Below are 12,387 nucleotides of genomic sequence, written 5' to 3' on the forward strand. Positions count from 1 at the left end.
TTGATTAAGCAAGTGTAACGATTAGTTACCAAAATTGTTGCAGATTAAATTCTGTTGACCAACTAATTGATTAATCAACTAATTGTTTCAGTTCTAGATTTAAGTGGGAATTTTGCTAAAACTGAATATTTTCCCTGTACGTTTGTACCTATTCAGGTGAGTTCTCCACAGTGGTGAGGGAAAGGTGCTGCATTTTGTGATGCACAGCATGTACACAGTGGTATATCTACTAAAATGAGACCAATCAAACCAAATACTGCAGCTGAAGTGAACCCCTTGTCCTCAGACAAGTTTCCACAATGACAGCTCTAAAGTTTTGTTGTTCATTATTTCCCTCTAGTGGTTTCATGTGTGTTTGCATTTTAAAGGGCCACTCCACTGATTTTACACATAAAAGTCAGTTTACTAGTTAGTACTATTCAGCCAGTGAAAACAGTTGTATGTTGTCTTCTGTGGCTCTGAAAGGGAGGTTTTTCAAAGTCTGAAAAATAAACCCTGCTGATGTCATACTGTAGTGATGTCATCAGGGTTATTTTGGCTTGGGCTTTGGGGAAATCTTTAAAGGGGAACTATGCAGTTTTTTTTAGCTTAATTTACCTTAATTGAACAGCTTTGGAGTCATTGGAATGGTTATATGACTTTTTTCGAGTTGAATGGTGGTCGTCTCGCTCCCCCCTAGCACCTGTGAACGGAAAAACCACCCTTGCAACCGCCGAGCCGACGGCTTCAGCGTCAGGAAGTATCGCATGATGTCAGGTCTCGCGATGTAACGAATTGCTTCACGGCACTGCACACATACACCCATTCAGGAACCGGCTAACAAGGTAGCGATGGAGTTTTTCACACTATCATCATGGCTGAGCCGGCTAAAAAGAAGAAGAAAGCTAGGAAAACATTGTCGGAGGAACAGAGAAAGCAGAAACGGCAAACTGACCGAGCGAGGAGTCAGACACAAGTAAACATAGGAGTTGCCAAATATCTTTTCCGAAGCTGTAGGGGGAGCTCTATAGAGAAACCTGCGAGCAAAAAGCAAGAAAACAGCGAAGAAATGCCCAAAACTGCATAGCGCCCCTTTAACAGAAAGCTGGAGTTACAAACTGTGTGGAGTTTAACAGATTTAAGTGTTTACCAGGCATGGATGGGCTAGTGAAAGATGCTGTGGAGTTGTATCGTGGGAAATGTAGGATCCTGTGTTTTTGGGACCCTACGGATTAAAAATCAGGATATCTCAGCCTCTGCTGCTGCGATTATGATCATTTACAAAAAATATGTCTCCCAACTTTATAAAAGTACACTACTAAATTGATGGTGTACGCCTTTAAACTAGAGACTTCGTGACCAGCTGAGCAGCAGATTTTAGTAGAGATAATAAACACCACACTACCAGTAACTATATATTGGTACCATGTGGTTTTGTGTGATAACAATAACAGGTGCAAAGGATGATATTCAGTCAGATCCTTTCTAATCAAAGGGAAAAAAACTTATATTTCCTTTTCTTGTGTGTGTGTTTCTCTCTCTCTCTCTCTCTCTCTCTCTTGGCATTTCCCATCATTTCTGTGTATTCTGCTGCCCTGATGACCCATGAGCTGAACTCTTCTTCTGACAGGTCTCTGATGAGCAAGTGTTCACACCAACATGGCCCAGATAAAAATCCCTTCCTTCCTCCATCCTGTGGCAGCAGTTGCCTTGAAAAGATACACACATGCTTTTTGGTGCAAAGAGGATATTTAAACGCACACCAGTAGACCTGAAGCTTTCCTGGAAATGCCAAAGGGGTTGGCATTTAAAAAATAACAGAAATGCTAGAATAGGAGAAATGCAGTGCACTTCCAGCTATTGTTTGAACATTACTCGGGAAGTCACAATAAATGGTGTCAGCTTTTTCTGACGTGATAGCCAAATAATCTCATGACACTGTCAATAACAACTGACTTTGCACTTTGATAGTAAGCTTGGAATGGCAAATTAACATAATCACCATGCAAATTGTGCAATGAAACTAATCCCCCGACACAAATAAGGCAGACGCGTGATAGCTGTTTGTTCAATTTTAACAGAAATATGTTGATACTGGGAGCACTAGAATTTAATCACAGCAAGCTGATTAAAAACAGGAAGATCTTCTCTTAAGCCCACTCATTCTTTCAATATCACAAATCCAATTTTATGTACAAATAAGTTGATTTACTGTGTTTGATTTATCTCATTGTACTGATGTATTCCTCCACCTCCTTCTGCAGGCCCACTCTGGCTTGTAAAGAGCATGTGCGCTGTGTGGGCCGGATCGCTCCGGAGTTTCTGTCTTGAACAGCGAGCATTAGTCATCCAGGTTGGTGGATGAAGAGAACAAGTAGCTCAGGTGGGTGGACGTGCCCTCATATTGGATTACAGAGAGGACTCAAAAACAAAGAACAATGCCTGTGAGATGAAAGGCTGAAACAGGGCAACGTTTCTCTCAACGGGGCTTCAAAAATAAATGTATGTTAGTGCAGCGTATGCCTAATAAAGAGGTATTAGTCCTTTCTTTGCACCTACTGTAATACAAGAGTTTCTCATTATACCAATCAGGTGTTGCATTTAAGTTCAAATCAATTTGCATTTAAGTTCAAATCAATGTAATGCTCTATGTAATGGGTCTGTATTCTTTCATAAGTTTCCTTGAAAGCATTTGGTACTGTACAAAAGGGAAAATATGAATTTCCTTGAAATAAAGCGGGTGTTGACTTTGAAAGACATGGGTAATTAGCAGGCAGAGTGGGTCTAATAAAAGACTACAAATCAGGAAATCTTTTTAAAATGAGTCTTTTGTTCTCCAATTCGTGGAAGGGCAATACTAAATCACCAGTGTCCATTTAATTGGAATCAATTAACTCGAATTTTCATAAATGAACACTTGTCTCTCTGAGTTCCTTATAATAACACCAAATTTCACAGTTCACTCAGGAAACTTCTTGGCAAATTCTCGGAAATTATACGGAAATTACGAGCCTGTAAATTAAAGTGTTGCCCAATTCAGTATATAAAATAAGACACATGGGCTTGATGATTGTTTAAATTACACATACCCCTATCAGTATAAAGACACTGACGTCAAATACATACAAACCAAGACCAAGTAGATTTGCAATACTTTATATTTTGCTTGTCAGACATGACTTTAAAATCAAATGATTTGATTATCTGAGGCAATGTTGATAGTTCACAAAACAACAAATATGCACAATTGTACCTGAATCTGCCAAATAAGGTCATTATTAGAGTTTCAACAATTTAGTGTCCGAATACCTAACATACAAAAATAAATCATCAATAAAAAAAAGAGGATTCAAACAGCTATCGTACATTTATCATCCAGTGCAGAGACTAAAACATAATGAAATAGCTAGCACTAGCACTTTAAATAAAAAATAAAAACACTAGAAAACAAGTCAACGTTTGTTTCGGCTCAAACCTGTGTGAAAAGATATACGTCACACGACTCATATATATTTAGAATTTGAGTTCATGTTCAAAGAGTGCAAGAAGCAGAAGACAGGCCCAACCCATCAACAGGCCGAGGTTCTGTAGGAGAAACATGAGGCATGGTCTGTCGGTCTTCACTCGACTCATCTCTGGAAGCTGAAAGAAAGACAGAAATGAAAAGTAAAATAAAATCAATAGTTTGGTGGAAAAATTGGTTGAAAAGATGATTCCTTTTAAAAGAAATGGCTGGCATTGTTCTATAGTTTTGTTGTTGTAAAGAAATCCCATGAAAAGACCAAAACCAACGGTGTGGTAGTCTATCTCATAATAATACATAAACATATCAAATAGAAGTAAAAAGTGTATTAGTTGGGAGCTGTTCAGCTGCACATTAGTACACATTTGATGCTCTAGTAGGCATAACTCCAACAGCCCTATCAGATGGGCTCAAGTACCCCTTGATGGTATTTTACCTCTTTTATTATTTTTTTCAGTAGTCAGTCAAGTTTGTATTTACATTACTAACATCTGGACAATTGGAGTGGCATTAACTAGCCTGGGAAAATCCTGACGAACTAATTTGAGATTTGCTCTGCAAGTCAGTCTGGCCAAGAGCCCATTCAAACCCATTTCCAATTTTTCCATATCGAGGCACCAATCACAACCGTTGAGGCGGTCTTTACACGATGACGATAGCACAGCGATTGCAAGCAGCTTTTTGTTTACATTCAACATGACGGCCACTGAAGCGCAGCAACCCGTTGATGCCGCTGTCGCTGCTACGTCACCCGGATCGTTGGTCTGATTGGTTGAAGGACTATCCAATTGTGCCCAGAGGCATTTGAGCGGCGTCCGTTGGTAACACCCCTTTGGAAATGGGCTGTGAATGAACCTTCCCCAGACCCACTCTCAGTTACAACTGAGAAGGGTCTGGTGTCAACCAGGCTAGGCAGTAACTGGACATTTCAACCATTTATATTACTTTTTAGGTTTCCAACACTTAATGTTCCAGTTGACTCAGGTTAGTGGAAAACGTGTGGACTCCGACTACCATAGTGAGAAGGTTATTGTGATAATAAATATGCCTAAGATCAGCATCAGTTTGTAATTCTATTTGTGCAATTATTTTCCCCCATTCTAATATGTGTAGGCTATATATATTTTTTTTTAAATTAGCTGAGGTACTCCACAATCTTTGCATGTATCCCCTTTAGAAACTGCAGAAGTAACTTTTTGGGTACACCTGGTTGGGAATCACTGCTCTAGTGAGTTTTCACTGCACCTGGACGGTATACAGTATGTGGGGTGACTCAAAATAAACCCAGTGCCTATGTTCCTGGGGAAGGAACATGGTACCCAGTGCAGCAGTGTGGCTCACTGATGTGTTTGAATAGGCTTATGGGACAGAGAAAAAAACTATATCAGGATCAATTAATTGGTCGTTTTTGTCTTTGTTGACAATGACAGAGTGTCACCAGCCTTATTCTTTAATAAGGCTCCTTTACCATTTCTACCAGTGACAAATAGAGGAATATCCCAGCAGTAACAGCGAAGATCCACCGCTGCACTTCCATCTCTGAGGACACAAACAGTCCAATGTAGAGGCCCATGAAGGCCGTCAGAGCGCTGAGAAAGTTCATTAGCACAGCAGTCTTCACTGAGAGTCCGGAGCTCAACAACACTGCAAAGTCCCCTTTTGAGACAGAAAGCAAAAAAAAGATAAGTCGTCAGTCAAGCAGTGAGTGTTTCCTGGCCTCAGCCGAAAAAAACAACAAAAGTGAGTAACCGTGACCTCTCACCCATTTCGTGTGGGATCTCGTGGCACAGGATGGCCACGGTGGTCGCCATGCCGGTCTCGGCTGAAGAGGAGAAGGCAGCCCCAACAACCAGGCCATCGGCAAAGTTATGAAGGCTGTCTCCCACGATTACCATCACAGCCAGCAGAGGAACCCCTTGTCCTGGGAGCACAAAAGGGAGTCTGTGTCATTAAAGCTCATCCTCCGACCGTGACAATCGCTCTGTCATGCCAGGCGACTAATTACAAAGAACATCACATTCAGCTGTGTTGTGCAACTCATGTTGAAGGAGCTTACTCTGATGTGAAGGGCTCCTTCTGTCTACGTGTTCGGGAGACACATCTGTACAGTCCAAGTCATCCACTGGTCCCTGCAGGATACAGATAATTATTCACAACACCACTTTTTTAACCTTTGATTCCAAATTTAATAAATTGAAAATGGTAGAGTTACTGTAAATAAAGCTAGAGCTTAATGGGACAAATTCACCAAAACAGGATATTTTTAAGTTACAAGGATAGTTAGAAAATAGGTCCCTTTTTATGTAAGTGACCCATCTCTGTGTCCGAAATGTTCTAATTTTGATGTACGTATTCAACACAAGCATGAAGTACTTTCTGAATGATTTAATACTTCTCATTCTCCAACATCCTACATGCCCTGTTCCTTGACTCCCTCCCACACCACGCTTCACTGCCTGTTATATAAAAGCAGCACAGGACAACAAGATTTAAGTGAATTTCAGTCCTTCTTTAAATGTGAACATTGATTGAATGGATTCATTATATCCTTGATGTACAGTATGTGTGCTCAGAGATGTTGGATAAATGAAGGTTGGGCAATAATTGTCAAATACATTTTATTTCTATTATCTGCTTCTTGTTTTTTAGGAGCCAAGGAATTTTTGTTGCACAAAGTAGGAATTAAACTTTAGTTTTTAACGCTGACGTTACGATTTAACAAGAAGAAATACACATTGTGTTTAGGAGGAAAATAAACACAAATAGCATTGCAAATGAATGTGATGCTGAACTACATTTCTTGTCGCAATAACCACAATAACAATCAAATGAACACTTTGGAACATGACTGGTGGCGCCGGTGAAGGGTACTTGAACTCATCTGACAGAGCTGCGGGGTACAACAGACAAAAAAGGTTGGAAACCACGTATGTAGAAGCATCAGTTTTTCCTCTTTCTTCTAGGTACTTGATATGTTTTAATAGTTTGCTGTTTAACTTCCAGGAACTGCCTTGTCATAGTCCCTGCATCTCCTCTAACAAGAAAATACCAGGGATGATGATGGGAATCGGGTTTTTTCTGCCAAGAACAATATAAAAAAAACACTATAGTTTAGCCTGGGTAGTGATGAGACTCACCAGCTGTATGGTGGAGATAGACTTGCCCCTCTGGCCATTGCAGTTGAGCTCTAAGGGTATGTCACTATGACCCTGCAGACAAAAGAAAGTCATGAGACCGCTGTTGCTCAACAATCATCTCTGCAAAGGTTCAGACAAGGCTTGTTCGTGGAAAACTCTAGGTTACACCTCTGGCTAGATAAAGAAAATCAGTCCCTTCTCCTTGACACACTATGGTTTGAGTATTTTGTTAAAGTATCTTTGTCATTAAACTGATAAGGGCTGCAAAAAAAAACTCTTACATGGCCATGAGAAGGAACAAAAAAGGAAAATATTCTTTCAATGAGGAAAAAGCTGTAGATCCCTGCGATAATGCCCAGAATCCTCCACAGATACTCCTTTCCTTCTGTAAAGTGTTCGTCCTCATGACTGAGAGTGTCATCATGGAGGCTAAGGATCTCCAAAGGAAACAGAAAGGGAAACAATTAGATATTTACTCCACAGTCAACAGAGAGTATCTTTATACATGTATGGCGCTTGACTCACTGTTACCGAGGATGGTGCAGTTGCTCTGTGTCCTATACCTGTGGTATGAGGTGCAGGAGTGCATCTCCTGAGAGGGTTCCCACCGCCAGGCCCACAAACAGCTGCAGGATGAGGGTGTAGGTTTCCTGGCAGGAGTTGAAGAAGATCAGGCAGATACCGAGCATGGAGCCCACCGTGATGAGCAGGACGGCAGCCGTGCTGTAGCCATACTCTGCAGGGAGGAGAGAGTTTAGACACATTTTTTCTCTGTCCAAATATTAAGATTTTAAATTCTGTCTGATCATAACACAAAATAAAATAAAGGAAAACACCACTCTGAAGATCAGTCTTACAAGGACTACATTTTAATCTTTTTGTAAGTATTTGTTCCTTTTATTGGGGATGACCCTGCAATTTGTATTAGTGTATGTCTTTTTTGTCTTTTATAAAAATAAACCAAAAAACATGACTTGCTTTTCATAGACAAAAGTCTATATTGGCCGCTAACTGATTTAACAAGTAATTCATAACCAATTCCTTGCATGTTTTCCTGCACTAGTACAGTATGTGGCTCTCTTTCCCAGAATTATGGTAAACCTTATTTATGAGCTCAGTTGATGAATATTTTTGAAAAATATTTGATGGAAAAGCTTCTCCTCAATTCAGTAAAAAAATAAAAAAGTCACAATGCAAAGCTGCTTGATGTAGTTGCAAACTAAGTGCCTAATGTATTTATTAGTGATATGCTGATGAGGTAAAATGTCTTACTCTCGAGAGCTGTGGGCAGAGATCCTCTTCTTTTTTGCTCTGCAGACTCGCAGGCATTGCCTAGCAACTGCTGAATGATGGCTGGGCACATTTGTCTGAGGTGCTCCTTAGAAATTGGCAAATGAGGATTCAGAGCAAAAATATCCACCAGCTGATTGGCTGAAAAACATACCTGATTAGATTCAAAGAAAGAGACAAATTTGTGGATGAGTAGGAGGCTCATTATAACAAGCTTCACAGATTACAGCAATGCTATCATTCCTCTTGCGAGTCACTGTACAGAAAAATTGTCTTAAACTAAATAAAACATTTGCCTCAGCCACACCTGCGCCCAGTCTCTGGTCATTTCACCAGTTTGATGGTTGCAACCATCCAGCGGAGGTCCAGCCCCTTTCTGTGAACTCCGCCTCTTCCTGTTGTGAGAGTGTGACGCTGCTTCCTGTCCTACTCCCAGCTGATGAAGCAACTCCTCTAAATCTAAGCAAAGAAATACCTGCATCATGATACTGTGCACCAGGTGAGATTTAACCAAATTAATCAGTGTCTGTTTGGGACAAAATGCAACTTTACGCAAATGAGATTAAAGAATATAGCTAAAGAAAACACACAGATGACTGTGTTTTTGGTTTGAGAACTTTTCTGGCATGAAAACTGATCATTAACGATTGTAACCAGTATTACAGTCCAATATAGCACTGAGATTTTGGGTTGAACCTGCAGATAGCCAGCATTGTTTTTAATAATGAATTTGACCATATTTTATATAAAAGATGGCTGTATATTTTTTTAGCAGCATGGAAACATATCTGACACACTATTTAGAACCTCTCTGATGAAAATCTTCAGGGGGGTTAGTTGCACTTTCATGCATGATGACTCATTCCTCCTATTCGGTGGCAGCGACAGGAAACGCCTTCAAATGAAGAATTGACTTGACAAGATTGAAGCGGTAAAGCTGGTATAAGCAATATTTTCTATAATAACAATGGATCAAATGAGTGTGCAATGTGAAAGATGTTGCTTGTACTGATGAACCAATAGAGAATGATCACCCGACTGTATAGCATATTTCAGCTCCTTGTTTGGGTTTTCCAGCCCCCAACTTACAGTAACTGTTTCGGTTCACTCTCATCACTCCCGTAGTGTTGTTTTTGTAGGCAGCAGGCAACTATTTTTAGTGAAAAAGCTTGGACTAACCACCTTTACACTACCTGCTCAGCACCAAACAGAAGAAAGCCACAGTTATCGACTAGCTGGTCAACATAGTGGAGCATTTAGCAGCTAAAGCGCCAGATATTTTTCTCAGGGGTTGGTTGAGACCAAAAACAGAGCTAAGAGAAGAGTGAATATTGGACTTAAATTGTCAGGGGAGCAGAAACTTGACTTGACTCCAAATGGATGCCAATGTTGCTCCATGCAGTATTTGTTGGATGTGTAACTGCTGTCTAACTGGTTGTCAGTGTTGTGTTTCTAGCTTGTTTCAGCTGACCCAAGTGGCAAAAAACAGTTATATCATAGAAAGATAATAAATTGCAGTTTTTTTTAAGTAGTTGTGGTCAGAGAGGAATCTCCTTAAACCAGCAGAGAAGCACATGATCAATACTAATGTGCATAACAAACAAGACAACTGTGCTCTTGAACCTACCTTTGATCTGCAGGTAACTTGTGCAATTTAGGGACTGAAAGATGTAGTCGGTAAAGAAAACAGGAGACGGGAGATTCGTCTGTCTGAAACAGTGGCCCTGCAGGATATGGTTGATGATGGCAGCGGCCAGTTTAGGCACAGAAGACACACCAGCACCTGGATTTTCTTGGACGTTAACATCTTGAAAGAGGCGAGCGGCATCAATACACTGTGGAATTAATGGTGAAATGATCATACTTGGAGGTGCACCTGTCCAGACGGGATAGATCTCTAAAATATCCTTACTTGCAAATCAGATGAGGCGTCTTGATTGGAGGGGTTGTAGTGCTGGTTGATGAGCTGCAGAATACTTTGTGTTTCACTGGATGATAGAAAGCGGTTGTCTTCAGCCGGGTGTAGATTGGTCAGGGCCAAAAGGTAAAACTGAAAGTTCCCAAAGGAGGAGGACGAGGAAAGGGAGGCGGCATTTGACACACACAGGTCTTGCAAGTTAATTATGTAGTACAGCAGAACAGTGGAGATCCGCTCATAGTCCTCCTCAGTGAGGTAAGCCTTCCCATCATGCTCTAGCACAGAGAGAGCTACATCTGGTGTCAGGCACTGTAACAAAAACAGGAAAAAAAGAAAATGAAAACAATTTGAGGCTGTTTTTAAGGACGGAAAATACCAGGTCATGTGAGTGTCGACTGAAAAGGGAGTGACCTTGGAAGAAGAGTCCGTTTGATAAAAGGCCTATTTTCTCCCTACAGTACCAGAAAAATGGCAGCTTTGTGCTGCTGCTTGTACCCGATTAGACCCACACACATAAATATAGAAGGTTAGGAGAGTGGGCAAAGCACTATTCTTTGTTAGAGAGAGCAGACTATTCAGCAAGCAGTGACAAAACGATTGTTTCTTAATTGTTGAATCTAACTTTCAAGGCTTGACATACACATTATCCTACTGTCAGGCCACCTGCACAAACATGTGAAGTACTTCTAACTCACTCTATGGAGTTTATTATGTCAAACTGAGGGATGTCTAAAGCCACTCAGCATGAATGCCCCACAGAGGTCAAGGACTTAAGCCTCCACATTTACTCACATTCCAGCCATAACAAGCACGTTTCTTGGAATAAGCAGGCAGAAATGGGATGAATACATAATAATAAGTACTTAGCATGTGAATGTAAAAGTTGTTGTACGATATACCATTAAGACAATTGTACCCCTTACCTTGTCACAGACATCCTGAGAGGGGCCTGTCCGCTCTGCACAGTGCACCTCCCAGAGAAGCTTGGTGATCAGGGTGCCAATGTGGTTCTTTTGGAGCTGTGGCTCGTCGTCGGTAACCAGGGGCAGATCCAAGGCCCTGACAGCTTCCTGCAGGTACCCCTGCTCCTGCCCTCTCACCTCCACCAGACACAGAAGCAGCGGTAACAGCAGCAAAGTGGGAGCACTGCTCCGGAAGTGCATGTTCCTACCAAGTCTGTCCGACTCCCTCAAGCTCCCAGGACTGGCTTAGAGCTTGAGACAACAAGGAGATGACGGACACAAACACAATTTGAGAGAGAAATTTGGATCAAGGTGATTGATAAGAGAGAGCTGAAAGCTTCCAGAAAAGAAGAGCTGAAGGAGGCGTTGATAATAGGCCTGCCTGGTCTGGTGGAGGACAGGAGGGCTCGGTGGGCACCCCTCAACTAAACCAACCCTCACAGTGCTGAACGGTCAGCCAAAGGCTGGGCCCCTCACTCCACAACAAAAGGATTAGTGCAGGCAAGAGAGGGAGCACAGGGACAGGGAGTAGGGGGCATGGAGGGGGAGATGGTGGAGAAAAGAAATGAGTATTGAGGAAAACAAGGGAATAGGGAAAAGCTATTAACACAAAGTAACAACATAGAGATCCACATCAAAACAAAGTTCTCTGCAGAGATCCCTGGAAGTGCTGCTACTCTTCAGTTTACAACTTGTATTAAGGAAGTCTGAATATTTTCAGAACTGTAAATATTGAACCAGATTCCTTATATAGCAGCATCAGTTGTTCAAAAACAAGACAGGAGCTGTTGAGCGAGTGCATGTATGTTGAGCCCCAGAGACTCCATATATAAAAGCACTAGCAGTGACGTTCAAATGAAAGGTTTTTCATTCTGAATGATCTCTGAGTCATCAAAGATCAAACATGCACAGCAAAACATGCCAAGCTTTCTCTCAAAACGCTTTCCAACATCCTCCCACGCTGTACACCCTGCAGGTCAATCCGACCGAGCAATAAAAAGGACTCAAGCTACAGTAATAGGCTACCTGAGATAGAATAGATGAAAAAGCTTACCGGATGAACCGTTCTCCCCTCTGCTCCTCTCAGCTGCTGCTCTCAGCGGTTTGTTTTCCTCCTCCGGTGGGATAAACAGAAGATCCGGAGCTTGTTTGGGGAGAATTCCTGGGCATTGGTGCTGCTGCTAAAACCCTCTCACGAGAAGTAAGAGTTGAGTAAGCTCCTGAGGATTAGCTGCAACAGCCTCAGAGGGCTGTGGTTTCCATGGAGAATGCTGCCTCATTTTTCAACATTAGGTGATGGGGGTGGCCAGCGGCTGGTAGGGGGGGATTGAATGGCTGATGCCTGACAGAGTAATACTTTGAAATGGAGAATAAGAATAATAACTTTTTATACAAAAATCATTAAAAAAAAAAACAGATTTACAGAACAGACACATCACTTGATTGTTTGCTTTTCTACTAAATCAAGGTCAGATCTAATTGTCTTTCCTCTATGTATGAAATAATCTAAACAAATGTACTGTATATTTTCACAACCAAAAATCATTGGCCTTTGTTTTACATTTGAAATGATCTGTT

At 41.3% G+C, this 12,387-nt stretch overlaps 1 protein-coding gene across 4 annotated transcripts; it reads right to left on the reverse strand.

The window, feature by feature from the left end:
• Positions 1-3,119: 3,119 nt before the first annotated feature.
• LOC116045340 (zinc transporter ZIP12) lies at positions 3,120-12,111 on the reverse strand. Of its 4 annotated transcripts, none has more exons than XM_035997992.1 (13): positions 11,864-12,111; positions 10,771-11,273; positions 9,842-10,156; positions 9,557-9,764; positions 8,237-8,388; positions 7,912-8,083; positions 7,203-7,375; positions 6,921-7,076; positions 6,640-6,711; positions 5,559-5,631; positions 5,265-5,423; positions 4,971-5,158; positions 3,120-3,621 (listed from the first exon to the last, which is right to left on the reverse strand). In XM_035997992.1, exons 2-13 carry the CDS (start codon positions 11,008-11,010, stop codon positions 3,493-3,495), a joined length of 2,037 nt encoding a protein of 678 aa, XP_035853885.1. In that variant the 5' UTR covers positions 11,011-11,273; positions 11,864-12,111; the 3' UTR covers positions 3,120-3,492. The 4 variants fall into 4 exon arrangements, with proteins under 4 accessions (XP_035853885.1, XP_035853886.1, XP_031148826.1 ...); XM_035997993.1 differs by having other exon boundaries at positions 10,771-11,281; positions 11,864-12,091; XM_031292966.2 differs by having other exon boundaries at positions 10,771-11,061; positions 11,864-12,088.
• Between the last annotated feature and the right edge of the window lie 276 nt (positions 12,112-12,387).

The sequence above is a fragment of the Sander lucioperca genome, chromosome 23 (genome assembly GCF_008315115.2).
Source record: "Sander lucioperca isolate FBNREF2018 chromosome 23, SLUC_FBN_1.2, whole genome shotgun sequence".
NCBI classification, from domain to species: domain Eukaryota; kingdom Metazoa; phylum Chordata; class Actinopteri; order Perciformes; family Percidae; genus Sander; species Sander lucioperca.